The sequence below is a fragment of the Electrona antarctica genome (genome assembly GCF_951216825.1).
Source record: "Electrona antarctica genome assembly, chromosome: 1".
Taxonomy (NCBI): Eukaryota; Metazoa; Chordata; class Actinopteri; order Myctophiformes; family Myctophidae; genus Electrona; species Electrona antarctica.
In genome coordinates, this window is record NC_136806.1 from 17,218,392 (window position 1) to 17,246,116 (window position 27,725).

The window sequence follows — 27,725 nt, forward strand, 5'->3', positions numbered from 1 at the left end:
TTCTGTGTTAATGTGCGTGTGCGTGTGTGTGTGTGCGTGTGTAGGTGTGAGGTGGACCTCTCCAGGCTCCCGGTGAATCAAACCCAGGTGTTCAAATCAAAGCTGGGTTATAACGGCCCAGGTGAGCTGGTCTTCCTGATCACACTGAGCGCATGCAGTGGTGTCTCCATCTCTGACCTCTGTTCCCCAACCCTGGACGAGCCACACGGGGAAGAAGCCCTGCTGGACAAATATGTAAGTGCCCTGTACCACAGACATCACCCTATTCCATATGCATATGCAGTGGTGGGATAAGTACTAAAACATTTTACTTAACTAGGTGTGCCATGCAATTTTTTAGCTATGAAAAGTGTGCCATGGCAGAAACAAATTGGGAAACATTGACTGTAGAGAACCATTAAGTTTACTGCTGAAACCGAGTTTCCCGACTTGATTGATTTACTCATTGCCTGCCGAACCCGAGTAGCCCGAGTTATGTTTTATTTGTTTTATTGGGCGATTTTGATAACTTTTAAGACATACAAGGTTTTCTGTGGCTACTTTGTGACAGGTCACACATTTGGATCACGTGCAAGTCTCACTAGCTTCTGGGAGCTGATGGGTAATCACTTTCCAATTATATGGACAATGGCGGTGCGCACCGAGCTGCGGTATTTTTCTTCCTTGTTGTCACTGGCCACTGGCCACAATCTCTGTAAAGCGCCTTGGATAAAGGCGCTATAGAGCGCCGCAGTCCCGCCCTCTACCATGGACCAGGAAATGATTCTCCGTTCATTTTCCTCATAGACATTTCAGAAAGTATTTATTTAAAGACGCTTACGCCGCGGACAAAGCCAACTCGAGTCGTGACAAATCATCACAACAAACACAATTTTTGGGGCCGAAAAAATAATTAGAAAGAAGAAAAAAACGGCAGGTTACAACACTTTTTTTGTTGTTTTTCTTCTTTGTAATTATTTGTTTGGTCCAAAATATTGTTTGTGTTGTCATGAGTTAACTCGAGTTGGCTTTGTCCGCGGCGTAACCGTCTTTAAATAAATAAATACTGAAATGTCTATGGGAAAAATGCATTGGGATTCATTTCCTGGTCCATGGTAGGGGGCGGGACTGCGACGCTCTATATAAATGCACCATTTACTATGGCCATAATGGAATATTTTCCGACATTAAGACATGCGATCACGCTATTTTAAGGCACACATTTGTGCAATGGAACGATATACACTATCAGGTGATTCTTCAAAGGTTAGTGAAAAACACCAGCAGTGAAGTATTGATTAATCTGGCAATAAATGTGTCTGTGTGTGTATGTGTTTGTCTCCCAGAGTATAATGTCTGTGTATGTATGTGTTTGTCTCACAGAGTATAAAGTCTGTGTGTGTATGTGTTTGTCTCCCAGAGTATAATGTCTGTGTATGTATGTGTTTGTCTCACAGAGTATAAAGTCTGTGTGTGTATGTGTTTGTCTCCCAGAGTATAATGTCTGTGTATGTATGTGTTTGTCTCACAGAGTATAAAGTCTGTGTGTGTATGTGTTTGTCTCCCAGAGTATAATGTCTGTGTGTGTATGTGTTTGTCTCACAGAGTATAAAGTCTGTGTATGTATGTGTTTGTCTCACAGAGTATAAAGTCTGTGTATGTATGTGTTTTTCTCACAGAGTATAAAGTCTGTGTATGTATGTGTTTGTCTCACAGAGTATAAAGTATGTGTATGTATGTGTTTGTCTCACAGAGTATAAAGAGGTCCTTCAGGAACCTGCGTGACGTGGGATTCCTCCAGGTCAAAGTGATCCGAGCAACTGACGTGATGGCAGCTGATTTAAATGGTACATTTAAGCTCATACGCAGAGTTTAAAAGTACCCATTTGTGGGTCACGGACCAGGTTGTATGGGTCTCGAGTAAAAATCCCATTTACCGGTACTTTAACCACATGAATTCATTTTCAATAATTGTATACATTTTAAAACAAACAAACAAATCTAAGAAAGTCCATAAATAAAATGTAACATTAATTCAGAAGTAGTGCAAATAGCCGATCTACAAGCTTGCAACGTGATGCGGAGTGAAATGTTGTGCGCTTGTAGATCTGCTATTTTCACTAGTTTGGGTCCTCCTGGGCAAAGGAGGAGTCTAATCTCTCTTTTGGGTCTCGACCTGAAAAATCGAGATGTCATGTTTAAACAAGCAAGACAAGAGGCGATCAATAAATAAATCTAATCACCCATGCTGGCACAAACATGTCGGTCTAAAAGTGTATAGATACCTGCCAACCAGCGCTGTCCAGGTAAACAAAATTACACTTTCAAAGTCACAGTACACATATTAACAAGTTAACAGTTTCTTAAATATTATTTTCCAAAAGTAAAAAGTTCAATTGCCGTCTGTCTGGTATAAAAGTACTGTATTGAAGGCCATAGTAAAAGATACTTGTTCTGTTCAGAATTTGTCGTCTCCCCTCTTTCCACAAAATAATAAAAAATACTTGATAGTGAGCTCGATAAGAACCCGGCTCGATAAGCCTGATCGATACGGTGCTCGTTATCAATAATAAATGAACAAGCTCCACCCTAGCTATAAGTAGCATGTGAATGATGTGACCGTTTGTGACGGGTCAAACTAGGGCCTCACTCAGACCTTTACTGCATTGCTGTATGCTTGTTGGATGAATGTTGTGTAGTGTCATGGCCGCCCCAATGCATTTCCAATGGGAGTCACATGGTTTGACACAACATTTGTGTTGTATGAGGGGGAGGGGCGCAGTCGAAACACAGCCGAAAGCCATACAACAGCTTGTAGTCCAAAATGTGGACTACAAACCATGTGACTTCCATTGGAAATGCATTGGGGCGGCCATGACACTACACAACATTCATCCAACAAGCATACAGCAATGCAGTAAAGGTCTGAGTGAGGCCTAGGGGGTTTTCATGATTCTGAATCCATTGCAAGCATTAGTTTTGCACTCCTTGGGCTAAAAACGGCCAGCTTGTTGATCTGCTATTTTCAAACGATTCTTATACATTTGAAAACTTAAAATGGAACATTCTGCATAACGTGTAGGCTACTTTTACTTTTGTACTGCAAGTACATTTTGACGACAATGCTTTTGCACTTTCACTCAAGTACATTTTAAATTCCAGACTTTTACTTAAGTCAAACATTTGAGTACTTTTTCCACCACAGATTTTTAAGGTACATTGTCATTTTGTTTTGCAGGAAAGAGTGATCCGTACTGCGTGTTGCAGCTGGGAAACGACCGGCTGCAGACCCACATCGTCTATAAGTCCCTGAACCCAGAGTGGAACAAAGTCTTCACATTGTCAGTGTTCCAAACATACTTTTCTATAGCACAAAAAATATCATACTCTTGAAGTCCAGGGATGTGTTAGGCCTCACTTAGACCTTTACTGCATTGCTGTATGCTTGTTGGATGAATGTTGTGTAGTGTCACATGGTTTGACACAATTGTGTTGTATGAGGGGGAGGGGCGCAGTCGAAACACAGCCGAAAGCCATACAACCGCTTGTAGTCAAAAATGTAGTCCTCAAACCATGTGACTTCCATTGGAAATGCATTGGGGCGGCCATGACACTACACAACATTCATCCAACAAGCATACAGCAATGCAGTAAAGGTCTGAGTGAGGCCTTACAAGACTTTATTACTTTAGTACTTGAGTATAAGTACTTGGTTACTTTCCACCAGTGGACTTATATATGTGCCATCCTGTGTCTCTGTCCTCTACAGTCCGGTCAAAGACATGCATGAGGTCCTGGAGGTGACCCTGTTTGATGACGACGGAGATAAACCACCAGACTTCCTGGGAAAAGCAGCCATTCCTCTGCTGTCGGTATGATATTTACAATGGGTGTAACGATACATTCTAACAGCGATACGATACGTATATCACGATACAGGGTTGATGTATTGTCTGTGTAAAAAGCCCATCCTCTCTCCAGATCCGTAACGGGCAGGAGATTGCTTTCTCGTTGAAAAAAGAAGATTTGGAAGGCTGGACGAAAGGGACCATCTCTTTGGAGCTCGACGTCATATCTAACCCTGTGAGTGCATCCTGATGGAGCATCCTGATGAGTTAAAATAATGTTTAATTCACATGTTTAAGTCTAAACCCCATTACCCTACCTATTTGTTGGGCATTATCGGCAAAAATAAATGTTTAAAAATCTCTACAAAACGTTTAAATGTAAGTAAATTAAAAAATATCTCCTATTTCGACTATTTGCTGGACGGCGAAGTATACAGATCTCGTTGAGCTCAAAGCAGATCAACAAGATGTCAACATAACTGTCTTTTTGTCCATATCCTTTTTCTGTCATTTAATTTAGTCTTTCATTCTCCTTCTCCCCCATTCAGGTCAGAGCGAGTGTCAGAACATTTCAGCCCAGAGAGAGAAGATTCCTAGAAGACAATGCCAAGTTTTCCAAAAAGGTTTGAAACAGGAACATGTGTTGCAATAAATAATTGTGATATAACGAGAACACATGTCTCATTTAATAGACAACCTGAATGAAAGTCATAAGGGATAGGATCTCCTCCCTAGCCCATCTGGTTACAGATCAATGTGTATATTTCAGATGCTGGCGAGGAATGTTTTGCGAGTGCGTACCCTGTACAGAGCCATCAGGTCCACCTTGCAGTACATAAAGAGCTGCTTCCAGTGGGAGAGCACACAGAGGAGCCTGATTGCATTCCTGGTGAGTACTTTATCAATACATTCCTGGTGAGTACTTTATCAATACATTCCTGGTGAGTACTTTATCAATACATTCCTGGTGAGTACTTTATCAATACATTCCTGGTGAGTACTTTATCAATACATTCCTGGTGAGTACTTTATCAATACATTCCTGGTGAGTACTTTATCAATACATTCCTGGTGAGTACTTAATCAATACATTCCTGGTGAGTACTTTATCAATACATTCCTGGTGAGTACTTTATCAATACATTCCTGGTGAGTACTTCATCAATACAACGGAGCACAATGGAATAGAATCTAGAGCACTGGTTCCCAAACAATGGGTCGGGACCCAAGGTTGAGTCGCGGACCGATTTTGATGGGTCCCTTTATTGTTTGGTTTCCTACATTTAGTTTTTAATTATTTCTATTGCAAAACATTTTCAAAAAACATTCCCCCAAAAAAAGCAAAATCTTTCATGAATTAAAAACAAAAGAAATTCAGTAATTTCATGAAGAAATGGGGAAAAAAGGGAGAGGGTGGAGGATGCTCTCCTCTACCTTATCCATCGGGCCTCCAAATACCTGGACAAGGAAAGTGGCACTGTGAGGATACTATTCTTTGATTTCTCAAGCGCCTTTAACCCATTTTGGGCATGTTGTGCTTTAGCTATTGAAAAATAGCAGATCTACAAGCTCGTAGCGCGCCACCGAGTGGCGCGCTACGAGCTTATATGTCTGCTATTTTTGAAAAATCGAAGAACGACTGACATAGAAACATAGCTTTTTCAGAAATCTGTCAGGATGTAGAAGACATTTTTAAAATCTGATCTCAGGTCAAAATGGTTTAACACAATACAGCCCCCCCTTCTGAAAGACAAACTGACCAGTATGCACATTGGCCCACACCTTGTGGCCTGGATCATGGACTACCTCACTGACAGACCACAATATGTCAGGTTGAGGGACTGTACATCTGACACCGTGACCTGCAGCACAGGAGTCTCCCAGGGGACTGTGCTGGCCCCCCTTCTCTTCACCCTTTACACGGCAGAGTTGTTACGGTCCGTAAGAACTTGGCTCGAACACCAGGACCATACCATAATAACTCAACACAAGGCAGTTCAAACGTTTACAAAAGGTTTATTTAAAACTGAAATCAGGCATATAAATCATGTACTGAACACCAAACAGGCAATGAATGAGTTAAGGGACAAATTAATGAACTTACAAGTCAAAAAGGAACGCTGAATAACCAAATGAATAAAGAAGTGAATGCATGAACTTCTCATAAACTATCAAACATCAAACAAAAACAAACTAAACTAACCAAACTTAGAAGAGTACTTACGACCAGCCCACCTGTAACTGAAATAAAGAAGAACAAACTCAACAGGGAGGGAACACAACTGTTCTTAGACACTACACAGAGATGTGCCACCTGCAGAAATTCTCAGACGACACCGCCAGACGACCCGCCAGACGACCCATAAAGAAATGTGCGCGCGACCCACAAATGGGTTCCGACCCATTGTTTGGGAAACAGTGCTTTAAAGGGAACACTTCACTAAATTAAATTTACGCTGAGGATGTTGCTCTGTTGTTTGTTCTCTTGTGGTGGTATCACATTCAAATAAATAAGCCAATTAGAAAGGTAAACTGAAGACATATGACGGCGAAAACGTGTCAAGCCATTATATTATGGCCTGGAACACATCTGTGTCACCTTAGCTTTTAACCATTATTTTAAACTTTAAGCTATATATGAGATTGCTATTATTGAAAAATCGGGAAAATGTGGCACAAATCTGTGAATATATATATACTTTCACAGTGAACGTTTTTAACTCAAATCTTTGCTTCTGGGGGACCCCCTGGAACAACATATTTTCAGATGAGGGTCGGCGGCCAAATACATTTAGGAGTCCTTCACATGAAAACGTTTTTCAGAAAACTGTCAGGATTTAGAAGACATTTGTAGAATCTTGTCTCAGGTCTTAATAAAGTGTTTTTCATTGTCTGTCCAGTTGTTTGTGCTGACGGTGTGGCACTGGGAGGTCTACATGCTGCCTCTGTTCCTCGTTGGTCTCATCACCTGGAACTATGCACACATCAGCACTGGACGAGCCAGCCATGACCCGGTACGCACGCACGCACGCACGCACGCACGCACGCACGCACGCACAAGGACATCTACATTTTAGGACAGTGATTTTATGAATGGCATTTTGACCAGGGGTCATCAATATGTGACAAATGCGGTCACTGTCCGTGGCAAAAACTTTGCCTCGTCCGTGGCAGATATTTTGATTTTCAGTTTTTACACGCCATTATAATGTTCCTATTTTAATCATCATAACCAATTACTGAATGTCAAGTCTCCAGGTTTTCTTCAGAATATGTATGACAGTGATTTACGACGACACTATGTATGGCACATTAAGGACTCCACTAGGACAGTGGTTCTCAACCGTTTTACGGTATTTTCAAGGACCCCCATAACTCTGACAGTGTACCTTACTGGTCCATTTGGTTATAGACGCAATGGTCATTTCGGGCTATGGCTCTTTATGTGTTTTGTCAGCTTTGATTGATTGATTGATTGAAGAATTTATTAACAGTTTGCAGAATTACAGTACATTTCAAGCACAAACTCAATACAAAGGCTGTTAACTGTGAGTGGACGACCCAATTAAGCATTACACTTGTTTCCAATAGGGTCCACCATGTTCAAATCATCAAAACATTTAGAGACGTACAAATAGACACTTCTATAGGCAGAACAGGAATTCATCATAAAGGAGGTAAAAAGGGAAAAGAAACATATACAGTGAGGGGGAAAAAAAGGGGTGGGCGGTGGGGGGGGGGATTCACGTTCAGCTCCGTTCATTTGTTTGTTTTCCTTGGAGGAGCTGCGTTGGGTCCCCAAGTCGGCTCATTTTGTATGTCCGTAGCAAAAATAGAATTTTGACAAAAATGTCCAACACAAGCCACCATGGTGATGAGCGATGGCCCCTTTTTTAACCCTGAAGCCAAAATAACTCACAACGCTTGTGAGCTTATAGATCGGCGTTTTTTTTTTGCCAAAGCAGTTCAATTAGCCAACTAACGTTGATCTTTGTGTTGTTTTAGGACAACATGGAGCTGGGTGAAGAAGAGGACGACGATGAGAAGGTTTGTGACTAAATAATAATTGCGCTGGATCCACTGTTGGCAATCACAAGAGACATGGAGAAATGTGGTGGACGACCAGTGGTGTCTATGTATAGACACCCAATAGAACAGTCAGGAATAGATTTTTAGTTCAGTAAAAATTAAAACATTTTGGCATCAAATTATCAAATACTTACAGTACCAAAGTAAAAGCACACATTTGCCAAAGAGCTAAAGTTTTCAAATAATTGTAGTTGAATAAAAAGTATATTTGCCTCTGAGATGTAGTGGAGTAGAAGTATAAAGTATTGAGAAATGGAAATACTCTAAATCAAAATTGCACTTGAGTATTATACTTATTATCATCATTATTATAATACTTATACTTTCCACCGCTGCCTGTTAGGACCAACAGTTAAATGGCTTAATTTGAAATGAAATCAAAGATTTAAGATTAAGATGATGATAATGAACAAAATGTAAATGATCCCTTCCATATAAACATTTGTTGTCTTTGATGAAAACTATATTTTCATTTAAAACTGAGGATTCAATGACTACTCGTCGTTTATGACAGGAGAGATGATCAGAAGAGCAGAGTTTTTACCATCGTCATTATGGTGAAGACTGAAGAATGGATAGAGTTTCTCAGTGAAGGTGCAGCCAGTGAAAGAGTAGAGATGAACTCTGGTCTCCACGTCATAAAATGAGACCACACCCTCCTCATGATCCACAAACACTCCCACTTTCTGGACCTCTTGTTTTACAGGGAGGAGGACGGGAGGAGCAGCAGCAGCCAAGTACTCATTTCCATTCATCAACCTTACAGTCCAGTAACCATTTTTGGGTATCGCTAATACCCAACAGCGGTTGATGGACTCTCTGGCCACTCCTAAAAACCAGTCACTCTTCCCTTTAACTTGAACCTCGTAGTAAAACCTTCCTGAGGAGAAGCTTTGTTTTCCCAAGACAGAGGGATATCGAGAGAATCTCTTTTTGCTCTCTGGGAGATTCTTCTTTACATCTCCACAACTCACTTGTTTTCCATCCTCAGACAGGATAAGACAGGGATTTACTGTATCAGGGTCCAGAGTTACATCCACCGCATATTGCTGAATCATCCTCAGCTCAGCATCACACAGCTTCTCCATCTCTTGACTGAGTGTCTTCTCCAGCTGAGCCACAGCTGTCCTCACAGTCCCCACATATGAACGCTGATGGACATTGACCTTTGTCCAGTCCTTGGTGGGTGGAGGGGTGTTGGTGGATGTGGCATTCTGGAGGAGGTGGAGGTGGTCTTCAGAGTGTGACAGCTGCTTCAACTCAGAGCTTCTCTTCTTTAACTCTGTGATTTCCTGTTCCAGCTCTTTGATGAAGCCACCAGCCTGTTTCTCTGTTGTTTTCTGCTTCTCTTCAATAACATGAAGGACCTCAGCCTGGCGTCTCTCCACACATCGGATCAGTGCAGTGAAGACCTGCACACTGTCTGCTATTTCTCTGTCTGCATCTTTCCTGCTGAGCTGAACTGAGTTTTTGACCTCCTGAATCTTCACCTGTCTCATCTGGATCATCTGCTGAACTTCAGCCTCTGTCTCTCCCAGCTCAGCCTTCTTGTCTTCGTATGCCTCTTCCAGAGATATAATTTGATGTGACTTGTGGTCTGACTCGGTGCAGAACTGACAAACACACATGTGGTCAGTCTTACAGAAAACCTCCAGAGGTCGGTCGTGTTTCTTACACAGAATGTCTTCCAGGTTCTTCACAGGGTCGATTAGTTTGTGTCGTTTTAACCGCGTGACTCTGTGGTGAGGCTCCAGGTGAGCGTCACAGTAGGAGGTCAGACACACCAGGCAGGACTTGATGGCCTTGAGCTCGGTACAGACGTCACAGGAGACTTCATCTGGTTCAGCAGGTTCCTGGTTTGAGTTGGAATTGTTTATCAGCTGCTTTGACCTTCTGAACTGATCGACCATCTCAGAGAAGACTTTATTAACGGAGAACTTTGGTCTCTTGTCGAAGGTCTCGTTGCATAGCGGACACTGCCACACATCGCTAGTGTCCCAGTAATGTGTGATGCAGGAGTTGCAGTAGTTGTGTCCACATGGAGTGCTGATTGGATCCGTGAACACATCCAGACAGATGGAACACAGAAACTGGTCTTCAGACAGGAGACTTCTGGCTGATGCCATTTCTATACACTGAAAATAAAAAGAATATTGAGACAGTAGTATGCTACTACTCGCAGCTTAATAGTCATGCATTTGTTTGTTTTGTCATGTTTATTTCAAACATGCCAATTAAAAATAAATAAACACAAACAATTCTTTGCATTTCCTAGTTACAATAGTTATGCATTTGATCTGGATCATCATATTATTAGAATAGAGCTCAATAATGTTGGCACATACTGTGTGGGAAGCCGTTCAAGTTTCAACTGAACAATATACTGCAGGATTTCCAGGAAAACGAAACTAAGGGAAGATCGTATCTGCAGGATACAGTTTAATTTGAACTTTTGTTCTCTGTTACAGAATCATGTACTCACCTGTCTTTATGTTCTCGATATTTCAGCAAAAGTCCTGTTGAACTGAAGATTGTTTTAAGATAAAGCGTGTGTGTGTGTGTGTGTGTGTGTGTGTGTCTGTGTGTTTGTCTGCGCTGCCACCAAACTACTTGAACACTTTAACTTTCACTTTACTGTAGATTGCATCACTGACTGAGAGGCTGCTCTGTTGCTGCTGTTAACCCTTCACAACCTCCACTCTTCTCTGTACTTCATCCTTCCTCTGTTGTGGTTTATTTAGACTAGTGCAGCGATATACAAATACTTGATAATGATAATATAACATGAATATGAAAAACTATTTCATGGTATTTATTTACACGCATGCATGCGCACGCGCAGTTTCAATTTGGGAACAATTTGGTACAGGGCATTCAGTTGTGACAACTCTGTTACACCATCTCAAGACATATCTATGGGCACACACACACACACACACACACACACACACACACACACGCACCATAATCTGTGACACGTGTACGACAGTACCTTGACTTTAAAGGAATTGTGTTTGTTAAAGGAGTCATGTGTCAGGAATCAGGGCCGTTTGATAACTGATTAAATAACACATTAGACGACTAAGACGAGGGAGGCAGAGAGAGAGAGAGAGAGAGAGAGAGAGAGAGAGAACCCAAACACATCAAATGTGTTACTTAAAAGGTAGGGTAAAGTGATTTTCTTTGAGAAACATCTCCATGTCTCTCCAGCTTTTTATTTAACAGAAAATGCATGTTTAGGTCGGGATACAGATGATCCAATCAGGATAGAGAACTCAGTCAGGATATAGTGGAATTGTAAGTGATGACAGAAAGACATGAGCTGCAGACAAAATCGTAACAGGAACACTCTGATAAATTGCTACGTTCTCCTGATTGGCTGACATTTTGTCACCTACCTGAAAATGTATTTTCTGTTTATTAAAGAGCTGGAGAGACATGGAGAACCCTGTTACTGAACAAACACTATATGGCAATGATTACTATCAGAATATAGTGATTTAACCTTTTAACAAATAACTTTTAGTTTTAACCAAAACATATCACTTACCCTACCTTTTAAGTAACAAATGTGAATACATTATCCCACTATTGATGTGTGCCAACATGTGTTGTAAAGTCATTGACCCTATGAATGTGTGCCAACATGTGTTGTAGGAATCATTGACCCTATGAATGTGTGCCAACATGTGTTGTAGGAATCATTGACCCTATGAATGTGTGCCAACATGTGTTGTAGGAATCATTGACCCTATGAATGTGTGCCAACATGTGTTGTAATAGTCATTGACCCTATGAATGTGTGCCAACATGTGTTGTAGGAATCATTGACCCTATGAATGCGTGCCAACATGTGTTGTAGGAATCATTGACCCTATGAATGTGTGCCAACATGTGTTGTAGGAATCATTGACCCTATGAATGTGTGCCAACATGTGTTGTAATAGTCATTGACCCTATGAATGTGTGCCAACATGTGTTGTAATAGTCATTGACCCTATGAATGCGTGCCAACATGTGTTGTAGGAATCATTGACCCTATGAATGTGTGCCAACATGTGTTGTAGGAATCAGAAAGGAGGAGTTTGATGGAGAAGATCCACATGGTTCAGGAGACGGTGCTCACTGTTCAGAACCTGCTGGATGGGATCGCTTGCTTTGGAGAGAGGATCAAGAAGTAGGAACCAAAATAATAATTATCATTAATAATATTATTGTTATTATTATATGCACAGCATGTTTCCCATTATTATTCGATTGTGTTCCTTTTCAAAAGAAAGTGATTGATTGGTGATTCGGATTTTCTTTTCTGTTTTAAATTTTTTAGACATATGGTAGGAAAGCTATTCAGTATTTTAGCCATGACGTGAGCGCCCCCTCCAGAGATACTTCCGGGTCCCACTTTTGTGTCGCTTTTGTGTCCCCATAGAGTTATACTGTGTCCCTCCGTCGGACTAAATCAGAGACGAAAACAACCACGAAAGTCTCATTTTACAGCTTTCCTTGCAACAACAAAGCTACTGGTCTCCCAAATCTGGCTGTGACAGGCCGTCTGCCCCACACCTGAATACTATCGCCATTTTATGTGTCAACTAAATCCTCATTAATGCAAACTAGATTCAACGTACTCAACCCTGCACACATTCTAAATATGCCCCCGAAATATTGTACTGACCAAATGGACTGTTAGCACCTTCAATAATAATGATAATAATAGTCTTTATTGTCTCCACATCATATATTTTCTTTGTCATGGACACAGTAGAACATTAATAATTCTACTCATTTTAACCGTCAATGGCTTCCTTTCTGAAAAATAACGTCATTGTGAAAAGATTCGCGCGTTTAGATATTCTATTTACAATGAGATGCGGACGGGAGCTGGTGCCACTTGGACCCGGACGTAACGTAGGACTACAAAATGACGTCAGACTTAAATACAGAATAGGGCACACAAGGCCCTACAATACATGGATTACAGTAGACAAGACGACGTAGTGTGGAAGTGTCCTTGAGCAACACGCTGAACCTCTAATTTCTCCCAGTGTGCAGGTTGGTGCCTTGCATGGTTTCCTCTGCCATCGGTTTGTGAATGTACAGTATGTGTAAAGTGCATGCATTGGATAAAGGTGCTATATAAATGCACCATTTACCATTTAGGGAAACAACTCGTTCATGTGGAATTATCACTGATTTCTCTCTGTTCTGATTGGTCAGCACCTTCAACTGGTCCGTTCCGTTCCTGTCTCAGCTGGCTGTCCTGGTGCTGGTGGTGGCGACCATCATTACATATTTCATCCCTTTCCGCTACATTGTCTTAATATGGGGTGAGTGTCACAGAAAGAAAAAAATATTTGTCAGTGCGTTCTGAAACTTTTTTTGGGGGGGAAATTGAAATTATTTAACAACTTTTATTCATGAAAAACTATGTTGGAATTCATTTCATTGATGAAAAGTTGTAACCTGCTGCTGGTGCTCACAAAAATGTCTTTACAGGTATCAACAAGTTCACCAAGAAACTGCGGAAGCCCTACGCCATAGAAAACAACGAGGTGACAGATTTCCTGTCACGCGTCCCTTCAGACGTTCAAAAGGTACCACCACGCACACTTTTTGATGCCAATACTTTGGTACTGGTACATTTTGAATTCCAGACTTTTACTTGTAACAGACTAGAGTACTTCTACATTGCAGTATTGATACTTTTACTTACGTAAAAAAACCAATGTGAGTACCTTTTTCCACCACTGATCATGTGTATGTATCTACAGATGCAGTACCGTGATCTCAAAGCTGCCACTCCAGTCAGAAGGAAGAAGATCTTCGATCACAGGAAGAGATCCTCCTGGAACCTAAACACAACCCACCAGTCGTCCTCCTCCTCGCCTCAGCCAGGGGACTACCAGCTCACACCCTGATGCCGAAGCTCCACTGCAGCCATCGGGCGCCCGTCAGCGTCATGTCAGCCTCAACGCAGGGAATGTTCCCTTTTTAATCAACGAGGGGTTCTCCACTGCTGACCGTTCCGTTTGGACGGCGTCTGGACGGTGTCACCCATTCGCCCTGGTTCATTTTTTGACACCGTCCAAATGCAATTCAGATTCAAACGCACTCAGTGGAGCCCTGGCATGACCCTGATGAAAACTGTCTTCCAGTCAGGCACGTTGTGCACACATAGACATAAGGGTATGGGGCTTGGGCCCCTGCCCTTTTTACGCGTCTGTAAGAAAAACTGCCCTCTCCATACCATGAATGCAGCATTTAGTCTACTATGGTGAAAGAAACGCAAATGCCCCCCTTTCCTTTCCATGACATACCCGAAGGCAGCATTCAAGAGAAAAGCCTTTTTTCCGAACACTCCTGAACTTGAACGCAGCATTTTGCGTTGAAAGAATCTGGCCTCAGCGCGACACGTTGTGAGCTTGTAGATCCGCTATTTTTCTGGGTTTTTTTGCATTTCAGCCCCTGCCTCTCTAACATTAACGTCTAACGTCTCACAGGCTTGGCGTAGAACCGAGGCTCCTCAGAGTGGTTCTAGGATGACACAATGAACTCCTGAGCCCTCTGGAGATGTTATGTTCAACCAAACATCTATGATAGGATCATAGGAGGTGCCGACTCAGCTAGACCCATGACTTCTTAATTACCCTGTTTTTCATTCTTATCATCCACACACAGGTGTTCATCTAAACTCACACTAGGACACACGGGGAAAACATGCAAACTTTACACAGAAATGCCTTTTTGCCAATCCCACCTAGGGTATGGGCGCAGAGAGAACAGAGGCGACAGACTGTGCCATAGTGCCCCCTACAGACTGATTTTTAACATTGTTAAACTATATACACTGTGAGCAAGTTGTCTGGTATAGCCAGAGGATCAGAGATCTCCATCTGATGGTAAATAAGGTGTATGGGCTTGAACGAAACCAGCTCTAACAAACCTAAGCCCACTGCTTTGAAAACCAATCCCGATATCGTCCCAATATGAAGGACCGCGCCCCTAAGACTAAAGCAAACCTGTGATGCTGTTATTTGTTATTTGTTATATGTTATTTGTAATTCCCTAATTGTTTCCAGCAGATCAGGGATTTCATAGAGGCAATGAAGCCCATGGCCTGGTCTGCCTCTGCTTCTTCCTTGTCCATACGGTTTTTAAACACTAGTGTGTGTCCCATTGGGAGTTTGTAAATACCTAATTCTGTGTGGAAAAAACAAGTATTATTTATTTTACTGATAGTTATACTATGTTTTAAAAAATAAGTTCATTCTGAACCCTTAAATGAATTACTTTTGTGGACCTAAAAAATTGTGTGCATGGTTTCTACAGTTTTAGTCCATTCATTGAATTTGTCAACATGTGGGCAAAGATCTCTGACCATCTGGCTATGTAAAGGTGTGTTCAAACCTGAAGATATATATTTGTTTCCAGTCGCTTCAATCGCTTCACTTTGGTTGCGCAAAATGCCAGGTCAGTGTTGGTAAAAAATAAAAAGTCCCTTCGCTCGCGTTGCGTGCCGATTGCCTGTAGACACAGGAATTTAATTTTGGGAATGTAACCAAATGGACCCACTCGTTCACCCAAGACGGCTTGGTTTAATATATTTAACATAATTCCTGCTACTATATATAATTTATGAGCACCAACATTTGTTCACTTTTCTTTTTTTTCACCATTGCTGAGTCCTGGCGGTCAGTTCAGTTGGAACTGTGGCAGCGGTGGCCGAACGTATTGCAGAGCGGTCTTGATACCGGAAGGTCGCCAGTTCGAATCAGCGGTCCGACACGTTAAAATTACCACCGCTGAAGTGCCCTTGAACAAGGCATTGAACCACTACGATGAAATGTTCTATGAGCAGGGCCTGGCTGGAAACAAGTTCTTGAGCTTAGCCCAGATACCCTGGGTAAATATAGTAATCATTTCATTTCATTTCATTTCAACTGGATGAACAAAATCAAACAGCCAAAACATTTCCAGGGTTCAACAGTGATTGGCTGTAAGCACGGGATGCGTGGAGTCTGGGGGGGGGGGACCCCGGGGGGGGACCCACGCAAAGGTCGCTTCATTTGGATTTTTCCAGCCGAAGATACCAGGTGACCGTTGGCTTCATTCGCATGATGCGTCGCCCCATTCGCACCGCGCCCGTTCGTGCAACTTCACGTCTTTGTATTGACTTTGTATGTAATCGCACCTCTCTAACTATCCACGTCTGAACGCATACTGAACAAGTAACCAACATCTGCATAGAAAACCAGTATCTATCACCACCACACCAGATCAGACATCACACCCTGTGGATTGGGGAAGGTCTTGGTGGCAGAATATCAATGGACACATTTGTTACTGTTAATAATAATGTGATGGTAGTCTAGAGTGATATGGGATGAGATGTAACATCCTGGGCCACATTTGAGTCTAGGACATCATACTGTAAGTAAACTACAGTATGCATGTTTATACGGTAGTTATCATTAATTCAAAGATATGCAACCATTTCATGTATGTACACTGTATATATAACCTGTATTACTGTCGGGGGCAGAAACATTGAATCCGTATTCTTTTTACGTTTTTCTGTAAATCAGTGCCTTACTTTGTCGTACAAGAGTGTCTCACAAAAGTAGAGGATAAGTAGAGGAAAATAGAGGATCTACAAGCTCCCAATATCGCATCGTGAAACGTCGTCAATAAAGTATAACTTTTGGAGCAGATGAGTGCGGGTTCTTTTCTCTTTTTCTGATGTCACTTTTGAACCCAGCACCTCTACTAAGTGATGTGCGTATTGTATTAGTTTCTGTATACTTTAACTCTTTGCCAGATCCAAGGCATTTCAATGTAGTTGATAGGATTCTATATGGCAGAATGCCGTTTTTGAATGATTCTCTGTTGTGAATGTGCGACGAAATACCTTCAGAGAAAGTCTGCTTCCAGGAAAAAAATTAACCTAGTTGATAAAATGTCTAGTTTCTGTGTTGGAAGCCATTTAAAAGAACCTGCATTTACACTGTGTAGTGTTTCTAGGACAACAAAAAAAGTGCCCGTTTGACAAGTAAATTCCTTGCCCACCAGGTTACATTCTGGCCAACGACACAGCAATCACACATACACAGCACACAGAAAGAAGAAGCGCCACCATGAAAAGAGGTGCACGCACTCACGCGAATATTGCAAACCTTTGGGGCTGTGGACTACAGTGAAACCTAGTGAACTCCCCTGTAGCATTCAGCTGCACCACTCAGCTCTGTTGAACTCAGTTAACTCACAGGTAGGACCCCATATGTGTGGGGGAGAAACAAAAGAAAACAGATAAACAAAATAGCTCAATACTCAAAAAAACAATAATGATAAAATCAACCTAAACAAAGCAGCAGTGGCTAGATCTTATTTGTCAGTTTGTGCTCTCACACTCCCATGAGAGTTTGGCACGCACATGAATGGACATCAACCCTGGCAGTAAAATGAATAAAAACAACAGCAGACCCACGGCCAGGCCAGCATTCACAACAGTCATTAAGACATGCAAATCCCTTGACTCCTTCAAAACCGCTCTCAAAGGGCACCTACTGACGGCTGCAATTCGAAACTGGCCCCCGTAAAAATCTGAATCGTACAATTGAGTTTGTGCTTGAAATGCACTGTAATTCTGCAAACTGTTCTGCACACACACACACACACACACACACACACACACACACACATTCATATTGCAGAATGTCCCATTTCACAAGTTTAAAATGTGTAGAAAATCTATTGAAAATAGCCGATCAACAAGCTCACACGACGCATTGTGAGCTTGTAGATCGGCTATTTTCAAATGGCCTAAATGTATAGGATTGAAGTGGTTCATGTATGTTTTCTAATCAAAATTAAAATCGCCAAAGTAACTATAGTAACTCAAGTTTTCAAATAATTGTAGTGGAGTAAAAGTACAAATTGTGGCTCTGAGATGTAGTCGTAGAAGTAAATACTTAAGTAAATACAAATACCTCAACATTGTACTTAATACTTCTTAGTACTTCTTAGTACTTCTAAAATAAATAGTAATTAAAGAGAGAACATACTCTCAACAGTGGATAGACTGAATGATTAACTACCCCAAAAATATAGTTTACATTTTACCACTACTATTAACTTAAAACAGAATTCTTAATATTAGTAAGCATAATGATATTGTCGCATTGTGATAGTTGGCCATAACTCCCTCCTCTGAGGGAGCTACCTTTGGGGAAGGGGGTTGTTGTCCAGACAGGGGCCAGACTGGTGAACTGTGGGTCATGGGTTCAATAGTGGGTGAAACGTTACAATGGTAATATGTTGTAAAACAATGAGTAATGGTAATATTTTGTGGTTTTCACTTTTACAAAAAAATATATATAATATAATATAATATAATATAATATAATATAATAATTCTTCTTAACCGTGCACTTGCACGACAGCAAACCTATTCTGGGGAACATTCACCAAAAGCAGCTGATCTACAAGCTCACAAGCTGTCATGATGTTGTGCAGCCTATATATTTTGTTTTTTTGATTTTATATAGTGCTTAAATTAGTCCTTTAATGCAGACCGATAAAAATAAGGCAACATAAACCTATAATAATTGAAAAAGTGTGGAAAACATCATTGTTTTGTGATCAGTTTGACTGCTTAATGAACAGTAAAGACATCAGGATTAGGTTAAACCTGGCTGTTAGCCTGGTCCGGAGCAGGCTAAATCCAAAGCATTAGTTTCCATGGTAACTAATGTAGCATCACTTTCATGAAACTGAATCAAGCCTCAACATATCCAGGTTAACTGGTTAAATTAATCTGGCAAGATTAACCAGTTTTCATGAAACTGGTTAATCGCTGATCCAGGATATATTAAACCAGGATATCTGTTAAATCCCGGCTTAATCTCTAATCCAAGTTTCGTGGAACGGGCCCCTGATCACTGGTTCCAACATGGTGGTCTGCATTGCTGCTACAAGTCCTCTCACACCGATGGGGGGGGGGGGGGGGGGGCGGCAACAGGTGTTCGCATCAATCACACTGGCAGCTACAAAGCTACAGTAACAGGCCATTCATTTTCAATGGAAACCATGCAGCGATGGGAAGATGTCAGATATTTGCTACAAAAAGGTTGATATGTCAAAAGATACAAAGCTTAAGCTACAAATTAATTGGCCACCTTAGATTGATTATTGGCGACGATTCTGCTGTGTGGATAGGAGTCAGGACAGATTTATGGCTTTATATTTGAGTGTGAGAAATACGGGGCAGAAAGAGCGCAGCTATGTGAGGAACTGGACAATATTGGGATACCCACTTTAAGTCTCTGTTCAGCCGGGGAAAGGGGCATCAAGCTGTGGAGAGGAGCGTTTTGGCCTTCCTCCGCAATATAGAGCACCGAGCGGAATACCCTTAGAGTATATTCTAAGGAAATACCACCCTGAACTGTGGAGGGCAGTAATACGCAGCAGCGTCAACACTGCCGGAAAAATAGAAGAAGAAGAAGAAGAAGAAGGAAAGAACCAGAGTAATATAGTAAGAGAGTGACGACACTAGCGTTGACGCGTCCCCATTGTAACAATGGAATGCGGAAGTGCTCATTCTATCTCCATGGGATAGTTACAGCCATTGGAGCAATGTTTGGAACTAATAGCCCACAGGCACCTGCTTTGTAGAGTAGCTACTCTCCTACTCTACACTCTGGAAGGAACGTCGTCGACTGCGGAAGTTGTATGCGTTGCCAACTTGTTGTTGTTTATGTTGGACGAGCGGCAGAGAAAAATACAAGATAAAAAACAACTAGTTTAATAGTACGTTTGGTTTGAGTCACCAAACAAACAAACAAACAAACAAACACCGTTGTGGCTTTTCTTTTAGTGTTTTATGGAAATAATGGCCGACATAGAGACGTTGCGGCTGTTCGTCAACGAACGCCTGTCCGCCGTGGCTGAGGACATACTGGCCGTGTTTGTCAGAACCATAGTGCAGTACCAACAGCACATAGAGCTGCTGCAGCGACCCAGACACCCGCCATCAGGTAAAACAATACACATTCTACACAGGTTTATGGTTTAACAGAACCATAGTGCAGTACGGTACCAACAGCACATAGAGCTGCCCCCCCCCCCTTTTCCCCTCACTGTATATGTTTCTTTTCCCTTTTTACCTCCTTTATGAATTCCTGTTCTGTCTATAGAAGTGTCTATTTGTACGTCTCTAAATGTTTTGATGATTTGAACATGGTGGACCCTATTGGAAACAAGTGTAACGCTTAATTGGGTCGTCCACTCAACTTAACAGCCTTTGTATTGAGTTTGTGTTTGAAATGTACTGTAATTCTGCAAACTGTTAATAAATTCTTCAATCAATCAATCAAAGCTGCTGCAGCGACTCGGACACCCGCCATCAGTTAAAACAATACACATTCTACACAGGTTTATGGTTTAACAGAACCATAGTGCAGTACCAACTAAATTAAATAATGCAGATGTTTAACAATCATTTTCTCTTGAGTCTCTAGAGAGCAGTCTCTATCTCAATAGATCTAATAAAGGGTACGTTTGGTTACCATAATTTACCACTGGTTATAGTGCAGTACTAGCCCCAATACGTTTGCAGTACCAACAGCACATATCTGCTGCAGAGACCCAGATACCCGCCATCATGTAAATAATACACATTCTACACAGGTTTATGGTTTAACACAGTGGTTCCCAAACCTTTTCATGTCAAGGACCCCCAAATTGACACTAATTAGACCCCCCCCCCCCCCCCCCCCATTTGAAAATATATGCCAGGGGCCCCATACCATAAGAGAAGATTTTTACGGCTCTAGCAGAGATTCTCAATCTGGACCCCCAGTTTGACATGCATTAGTCTATGGACCCCCAATTTATATTGTAAAATCAATGTCAATTAAACTCTGAGAGTGTACAAATGGAACCAATTTATTTATTTACACAAAGAGAGAATCAGTATCACAATGTATTTTGTTGGGTTTTATGCATCATTTGCTTATGGCTGCTTGCTTTACACCACTGGTTGTTGGTTTCATATCACGCAGTGACCCCTCATTCCCTGTAGATGGGGTCATTGGCATCCTGGAAGAGATAACTCCCATTTTGATCGAAGTGTTTCATTATAGCAGTGGTTTTCAACCAGTTTTCTGGGGACCACCAGTGGTCCCTGAGGGGGTTCCAGGTGATCCCCAGCTAAATAAATGTTTCCACAGTAGTGCATATTAAACATCTAACTTTAACTGATTGCTTTTCATCTCCTTTTCTATTCCACTAGACTTCCTCCCTGTATGCATAGCGGACATTTCCACTGAACAGCAAGAGAGGTAGGCCTGTAATAATTATTTCATAATTGTCTCATCGCAATTATTTGAGATAATGTTGACAAAATGTCCATACATTTTCAAAAATCAAAAATAGCAGAAATGGCAGATCTACGAGCTACAGATCTACACGTCGCTCAACTATTTCCGCTATTTTGTAAAAATAAAATAAAAAAGTAAATGGAAAGAAAAAAATATTTAAAATGATTACGGTAAATATGTCAGTGATGTCTATTTTATGTATTTGTCATATCTGCCCTGTATGCAATTTGTGATTACGATGCCTAAAAGGCAAACAGAAATAATGTAACGTTCCAATATTTAATGAAAAGAAAACAACCCCACAATTGAATTGTCAATCGCAATTATTTGTGTGACAATTAATCGGCAACTTAAATGTGTAATCGTCACAGCTCTAAAGAGAGGAACCCCTGTTTGGCCCAGGAGGAACCACCAGAGCCTCCGCAGATTAAAGAGGAAAGGCGGGAGCTTCAAAGACCAGAGGAGGAGGTCGACACGTCAGCAATGACGTTGCGAGCAGTGAAAAGTGAAGACGAGGGTGAAAACCGAGAGACGACGGAGCCTCTGGCCAGCACATCGGTCGAACACGTGAAAACACAAGCTGTAGACAGTGTGGAGGACTGTGGAACATCACTACCGATTGCTGTTGTCCAGCTCCTCTCTTCAAACTGCTCTGAATCTGACACCGAAGACAGTGACGAGTGGGAGGAGAGCGGCGTGTCTTTTAACTTACTGACATCGTACAATAATGCGCAGAACGACATGGAAGGTCAAAAAATGTCTTTGAGCGACACCGCGCTGTCGTTACAGGACCTGAAATCGTCGAAACAACAAATTCATCCCTTCGGCTGTAGAGTTTGCGGCAAAAACTTTAACCACTACGGACGTCTTAAGACACACATGAGGACTCATACCGGGGAGAAGCCCTTCAGCTGTACGGTCTGTGGTAAAAGTTTTGGTCAGAATGGAAATCTGAACACGCACATGAGAATACACACGGGCGAGAAGCCGTTTACTTGTATCGTTTGTGGAAGGTGTTTTAGTCGAAGTACTCATTTGAAGACGCACATGCGGACACACACAGCACACAGACCCTTTCATTGAAGAGGAACACATTGTCACATTCGCTTGTGTTTGGGACCCGTTTTCTCAAGTGTGTGAGATTGGGGCTGAATGGCTCCAGGTCTGAAATGAGGGCACGGCCATTAGGTTTGGGCAATTAATTAACCAAAAATATATTGAAAGAAATTGTAATTTAGAACCAATAACCTATATAACCATGCTCATGTAGGTTCATTGAATAATCGAGAAGCAGGTTGTCTTTTCTTGATAAATGTTTATTTATTTTTTATAATGTATCCAGTGCCGTCGCTAGGCACCCGCAGTGCGTAGGGAACCACGGTGCAGAGGAGGCACCAAAATGAGCTGTGTAAATGGTGCATTTGTATATCGATTTTATCCAAAGCACTTATAGATTGTGTATTACATTCACACACACACACACACACACACACACACACATACACATACACACACACCGATGGCCTCGGAGGAAACCATGCAAGGCACCAATCTGCACATCGGGAGCAATTAGTGGTTCAGATTCTTGCTCGAGGACACTAACTCTGGGGGAGCTCGGGATCGAACTGGGAACCTTGCGGTGCCTCTACCAGCCAATTAAAATCTACCACCATCTGCCGCCCATGTAAGATCAAAAACAACTACAAAAAAGTATTGTATACACCACAAATATATTATTCTTAGGGCAACCAAATGACCAGCAGTGGCCCTGGAAATATCAACGAATTGACACACACCATTTCTAATAGATGTATTTTATAGTAGACCAAATCGATTAATCTGAATAACCACTTAACTCTGTATTATACATAGTTGCACAAAGGTAGTGTACATGTACAAAAATAGTTGATCTTGACGCATTGCGGATAATTTTCATCCCTAACGCGTTGCAAATTTGCTTAGCCACTAGACTAGACGCACCTTCTTTGGCATAGAATGGAAGTGAGCGAGAGGCTAATATTTAGTTTGCACATGAGTGACTTAGAATTGCTATTCTGCTGCAAGCATATAGCGAAAATAGCTCATCTAAGCAGCAGCTCATAACGCATTGTGAGCTTGTAGATCAGCTATTTTAGGTAAAGATATGTGGTATAAAAAAGGAGGGGGCCTAGCATAGAGCCCTTAGGAATCCAGTTAACTAAGTATAGGATTTCAGTGGTTGTAGTAGAGGTTGCTGTTTGTTTGTTTTTTCTCTACATTTTTACCGTAACATTTCATTCATACACTACACTACAGGATTGCACTTTAAAAGCAGAGAATGGTCAAGACTTTTGTTGCTCAAAGTGTAAATTGGCCTGTACCCTGACACCTGCTATTGTCTGCTTAATCTCATTTTGTTTTTAATAAATATTTTTGTTGTATGTGTGGTGACCCCCCCTTTTCCACTGCCATGACAGTGATAGAAGTCAAGTTTATTATCTGTTTCTTTAATCAGCAACAGATAATAAACTTGAATAATAAACTTTATTTATATAGCAGCTTTCATGACATAAAAATGCAGGCAAAGTGCTTTACAGGGAAAAACAAAAACAAAATGGCATTAAAACAAGCAAAAACAGAGTAACTAACAGTATAAAAACGATAGCAAACAGCATAAAAACGGCAGCAAATCAGGCAGAACATTGAGTACATGAATAATAAGAACACAAGAGTTAAGTCAATTTTATTTATATAGCACTTCTCACAGAGAAGACAAAGTGCTTTACATACAGAGAATAAAAAACTAAAGAACAGAGACAAGCCTATACAATTAATCTCAAAACAGGAGGTGATAGATAGGTTTTACTAACATTATATATTATGTATATTGCATCAAAGCTGCAATCCATAACGTCTAGTGAATAATTGTATTTAGACAAATATGTATGGTGTCAGTGTGTTAATACGACTCTGGTGGTCTATTAATAAATGTAGGTCCTGTGGTCACTGGTCAGACAGGATAAGTACTGTTTGGACGGTTGGTATTGCATGAAGCTCAAAGCACTATCCAAACAGGCTTTCTGCATTAGCTCAGCAGTAGATAGTTTTTTGTATGTTTTTTTTGTGGCTTTCGCCTTTATTTTATATTTTTTTATGGAGGGACAGACAGTAGGCTGACAGGAAATGGGGAGAGAGATGGGGGGTGACATGCAGTAAAGGCCGTCGGGATCGGGAGTCGAACCCGCGGCACACTGCCAGACTGGATTACCAGCCAAGGTGCCTGGACCGCTGAGCCACGGCCCAGGCAGCAGTAGAAATCTTAATGGAACTTGTGTGACCCTAGGGGGCCAGACTAGTCTGTTACATGCACTTTAAATAGACCTACCGTAGTCTATACTACTGGTCTGGTACAATACATGCACGTTAAATAGACATACAATAGCCTATACTGTTTGCTTGTGCCCAAATGCTAACTATGTTTATGTCTACATATACCAGCGGACAGCGGTTCACAACCTTTTCTGTACTTGACATCTTGAAAATTGTTTGCAGCTCACCTATCTGGCCTGTCAGATGTGATTGTAGATAGGCTATTTTAGAGAAGATGACATAACATGGAGCTTAATTGAATAACGCATGTTTTGTAATCATCTATATCTACTAAGTAACTTGTAATGAAACTTTTCAAATAATTGCAGTAAGTAACTAATATTTGCATCTGAGGTCTATGGAGTTGAAATTAAAAGAAAATTACATCCTCAAGTAAAGTAAAAGTACCTCAAAGTGCAATACTTGAGCAAATGTACTTAGTTACTTTCTACCACTGGTGTTTGTGCTCATGCAGCTGAAGATGTATAAAGATGATTTCAGACGAGCATTTTAATTGTAGCGCCCATCCACCGCTGCAGTAACAGCCAGCAGCCACTGGGTGGCAGCAAATGAGCACAAATCAATTAAATTCAAAGGAGCTTTATTGGCATGAGAAAACGTATGTTTACATTGCCAAAGCAGAAGTGGAACAAGACAATCAAAATAGAACAATGTATTTACAAATAAATATTCAATATAAATAGGAATTAAATAAAGGTGTAAAGAGAGCTGTGTTATATTAGCACTTTGGGTAATACTATCTTGTGAAACTATAAAGAGAAACTGTCAGAGATAGTTATACAATATACATCCATATAGAATACGTTAGCTTTATACTTTTGATAAACAGTGTACACATATGGTTTGTATTCCTTAAGGTGCTTGTATTCCATTTTACATCCTTCTCCTGTCACAGCAGCTCACAAATCTCGCTGCTGTGTTTGCACATTGTTGTACTTCACCCAACAGATATGGGAGTTTTTTGTCAAATCACAAAGTGGCCTAGCGAGAGTTGCTCCTCATCACTCACTCTGTCCAAAGCACAATTAATACATACACATTTGTATTGCTATATTTGTGAGGACATAACATTTTTAGCATGGCAATTTTATAAATGGCCCTTTTTTATTTATGTTTATATTTTTCTAGCCCTATAAGCCTAAAGCGTCATGAACCCAAAATAGCAGATGAACAAGCTTGTTGATCCCCTATTTCCAGTGAACAACACCTGTGTCTAATAGACTACAAACATCATAGTAAAACCGCAATAACACATTGATAGAAGATGGATCAAGGCCATTAATAATTTAAAATGTTTCATTAATTTAGTTTGAGATCCATGTGCAACCAAACTATTAGGTTTAATGTAGGCTACCAGTATGGAATGAATGGACAAAGACAAAACTAATTGGATGTGATGGTTATTGTTTGTGTGTATGTGATGGTTATTGGTTGCATGTACATGATTGTGAGATGGAGGATGACTGATAAGCAATCACACCTGGCCTGAGTCAAACTAGAACTGGACTCAGAGCTGGGTGTGGCTGCGCACCTGTTGTGCATGGACTTGATCAAGGCACAACAGGTGCGCAGCCACACCCAGCTCTGAGTCCAGTTCTAGTTTGACTCAGGCCAGGTGTGACTGCTTATATCAGTCATCCTCCATCTCACAAAGAGTAAAACTTATTTTTTCCTTCAGACAATGCAGCAGCATATTAGATAGCATCAAACAGCGACAACAACAGCAAAACAAGGGGGAAAAAGTGATAGAATAAAGAGTGCAAATGGAGAGTAAAAAGAGTATCATACCGGTATGTAGGCTACATGTGCATGTTTTCCCTGTAGTAGCAAAGTTATAGGTGAACTTTGTGTTAACAACTTTACAGTAAATATATACATATATATATACAACAATACAACAGTTTAGAAATGAAGGATTCAAGCATAATAGTGCACCTAGAAGACTAGGACAAAGGTGTGAGAGGGGGGGTGGCTAGCAGTTTCCTTTGCCCTGTTTCACTCTAGTTCTTATCAGTTCGTTCATGTATCATAATCTGATTGTTTGTGGAAAGAAGCTTTTTTGCAGTCTATTTCCAGTGGATGAGACTGCTAAACCGTTAGTCTGCAGTCTGCGGTTGGGATGGCTTAGTTTGAATCCTTCATGTTCATGATTCCTCAAGCTTTGCTGACACAGCGTTAGATTGATTCCACAGCTGAGCTGAACGCCTTTGCTGTAAGTATAAGTAGCCTTGGGAACCACTATAGTGGTGGAAAAAGTACTCATACGTTTTACTTAAGAAAAAGTATCACTTTACTAGGAAAGAACTTTACAATACTCACTCACTCACTCACTCACACACTCACACTCGGTCACTCCAGCATGGCAGTGTTACAGTGAAATTGGTGAACTGCTGAAATATGTGACAATCGTCACGTCAGTGTCCGAACGAAACATTGTGGTTTGTTCATTAGCAGTCTAGTAGAGTTCAACCTAGCTGTATTGTAGGTCACGTATTTACAGGCCCGGTTCTTCCTACAGGCCGAGCGCCATGGGGGGGGGCTCCAACTCTGTCTGCCCAGTGTCCCCCCAGTGCCTCCCCAGTGCCTCCCCAGTACCTCCCCAGTGTCTCCCCAGTGCCAGTGTCCCGCCAGTGCCTCCACAGAGCCTCCCCAGTGTCCCCACAGTGCCTCCCCAATGGACCCCCAGTGCCTCCACAGTGTCCCCACTGTCCCCCCAGTGCCTCCACAGTGTGCCGCGAAAAATCCTGCTTGGGGCGCCAGATTGCTCAGGACCGGCCCTGCGTATTTAAATACCTCCACGTAAGTTTTGTGAAGTCTACATGATGGTCACATATTTCGGCAGGTCACCAATTTCACCGTAACACCAGCATGCTGGAGTGACCGAGTGTGAGTGAGCGAGTCAGTGGCTGAGATTTTGGGTATTGGAATTTGGCTCATGGCTCTCTCTCTCTCTCTCTCTCTCTCTCTCTCTCTCTCTCTCTCTCTCTCTCTCTCTCTCTCTCTCTCTCTCTCTCTCTCTCTCTCTCTCTCTCTCTCTCTCTCTCTCTCTCTCTCTCTCTCTCTC

General features: G+C 41.4%; 3 protein-coding genes and 1 long non-coding RNA gene across 7 annotated transcripts in view; 2 read left to right on the top strand and 2 right to left on the bottom strand.

The window, feature by feature from the left end:
* The window catches only part of LOC306930566 (multiple C2 and transmembrane domain-containing protein 2-like), a 51,713-nt gene extending 37,035 nt beyond the window's left edge, over nucleotides 1–14,678 (top strand). For 2 of the 3 annotated variants that reach the window (XM_079511595.1, XM_079511596.1), the window contains 13 exons: nucleotides 45–234; nucleotides 1,733–1,826; nucleotides 3,218–3,320; nucleotides 3,749–3,851; nucleotides 3,961–4,062; nucleotides 4,376–4,450; nucleotides 4,597–4,716; nucleotides 6,728–6,841; nucleotides 7,833–7,874; nucleotides 11,984–12,093; nucleotides 13,134–13,243; nucleotides 13,413–13,510; nucleotides 13,688–14,678. In XM_079511595.1, coding sequence (XP_079367721.1) covers nucleotides 45–234; nucleotides 1,733–1,826; nucleotides 3,218–3,320; nucleotides 3,749–3,851; nucleotides 3,961–4,062; nucleotides 4,376–4,450; nucleotides 4,597–4,716; nucleotides 6,728–6,841; nucleotides 7,833–7,874; nucleotides 11,984–12,093; nucleotides 13,134–13,243; nucleotides 13,413–13,510; nucleotides 13,688–13,834 — 1,408 coding nt within the window. In that variant the 3' untranslated portion in view covers nucleotides 13,835–14,678. The remainder of the gene's footprint in view (nucleotides 1–44; nucleotides 235–1,732; nucleotides 1,827–3,217; nucleotides 3,321–3,748; nucleotides 3,852–3,960; nucleotides 4,063–4,375; nucleotides 4,451–4,596; nucleotides 4,717–6,727; nucleotides 6,842–7,832; nucleotides 7,875–11,983; nucleotides 12,094–13,133; nucleotides 13,244–13,412; nucleotides 13,511–13,687) is intronic. The other variant, XM_079511597.1, reaches the window with a different exon arrangement.
* LOC306940464 overlaps nucleotides 1–27,725 on the bottom strand; it is a 687,363-nt gene that overhangs the window by 271,057 nt on the left and 388,581 nt on the right. The gene's annotated exons all lie outside the window — the stretch shown is intronic.
* Nucleotides 8,411–10,476, bottom strand: LOC306930585 (E3 ubiquitin-protein ligase TRIM21-like; the record flags this gene model as incomplete). 2 transcript variants are annotated; one of them, XM_079511622.1, is made up of 2 exons in its annotated part: nucleotides 10,399–10,476; nucleotides 8,411–10,044 (listed from the first exon to the last, which is right to left on the bottom strand). In XM_079511622.1, exon 2 carries the CDS (start codon nucleotides 10,040–10,042, stop codon nucleotides 8,411–8,413), a length of 1,632 nt encoding a protein of 543 aa, XP_079367748.1. In that variant the 5' UTR covers nucleotides 10,043–10,044; nucleotides 10,399–10,476. The 2 variants fall into 2 exon arrangements, with proteins under 2 accessions (XP_079367748.1, XP_079367747.1); XM_079511621.1 differs by having other exon boundaries at nucleotides 8,411–10,051; nucleotides 10,399–10,457.
* Nucleotides 19,480–23,712, top strand: LOC306922701 (uncharacterized protein). Its single transcript, XM_079500481.1, has 3 exons — nucleotides 19,480–19,948; nucleotides 21,205–21,253; nucleotides 21,664–23,712. Exons 1-3 carry the CDS (start codon nucleotides 19,795–19,797, stop codon nucleotides 22,373–22,375), a joined length of 915 nt encoding a protein of 304 aa, XP_079356607.1. The 5' UTR covers nucleotides 19,480–19,794; the 3' UTR covers nucleotides 22,376–23,712.

What these genes read in the sequence shown, in the direction of transcription:
- LOC306922701 (XM_079500481.1), top strand. Translation starts at nt 19,795, where the DNA reads ATGGAAATAATGGCCGACATAGAGACGTTGCGGCTGTTCGTCAACGAA. An exon ending in ACCCAGACACCCGCCATCAG is followed by an intron (nt 19,949 to 21,204) that starts GTAAAACAATAC and finishes CTATTCCACTAG; the next exon opens with ACTTCCTCCCTGTATGCATA. An exon ending in TCCACTGAACAGCAAGAGAG is followed by an intron (nt 21,254 to 21,663) that starts GTAGGCCTGTAA and finishes TAATCGTCACAG; the next exon opens with CTCTAAAGAGAGGAACCCCT.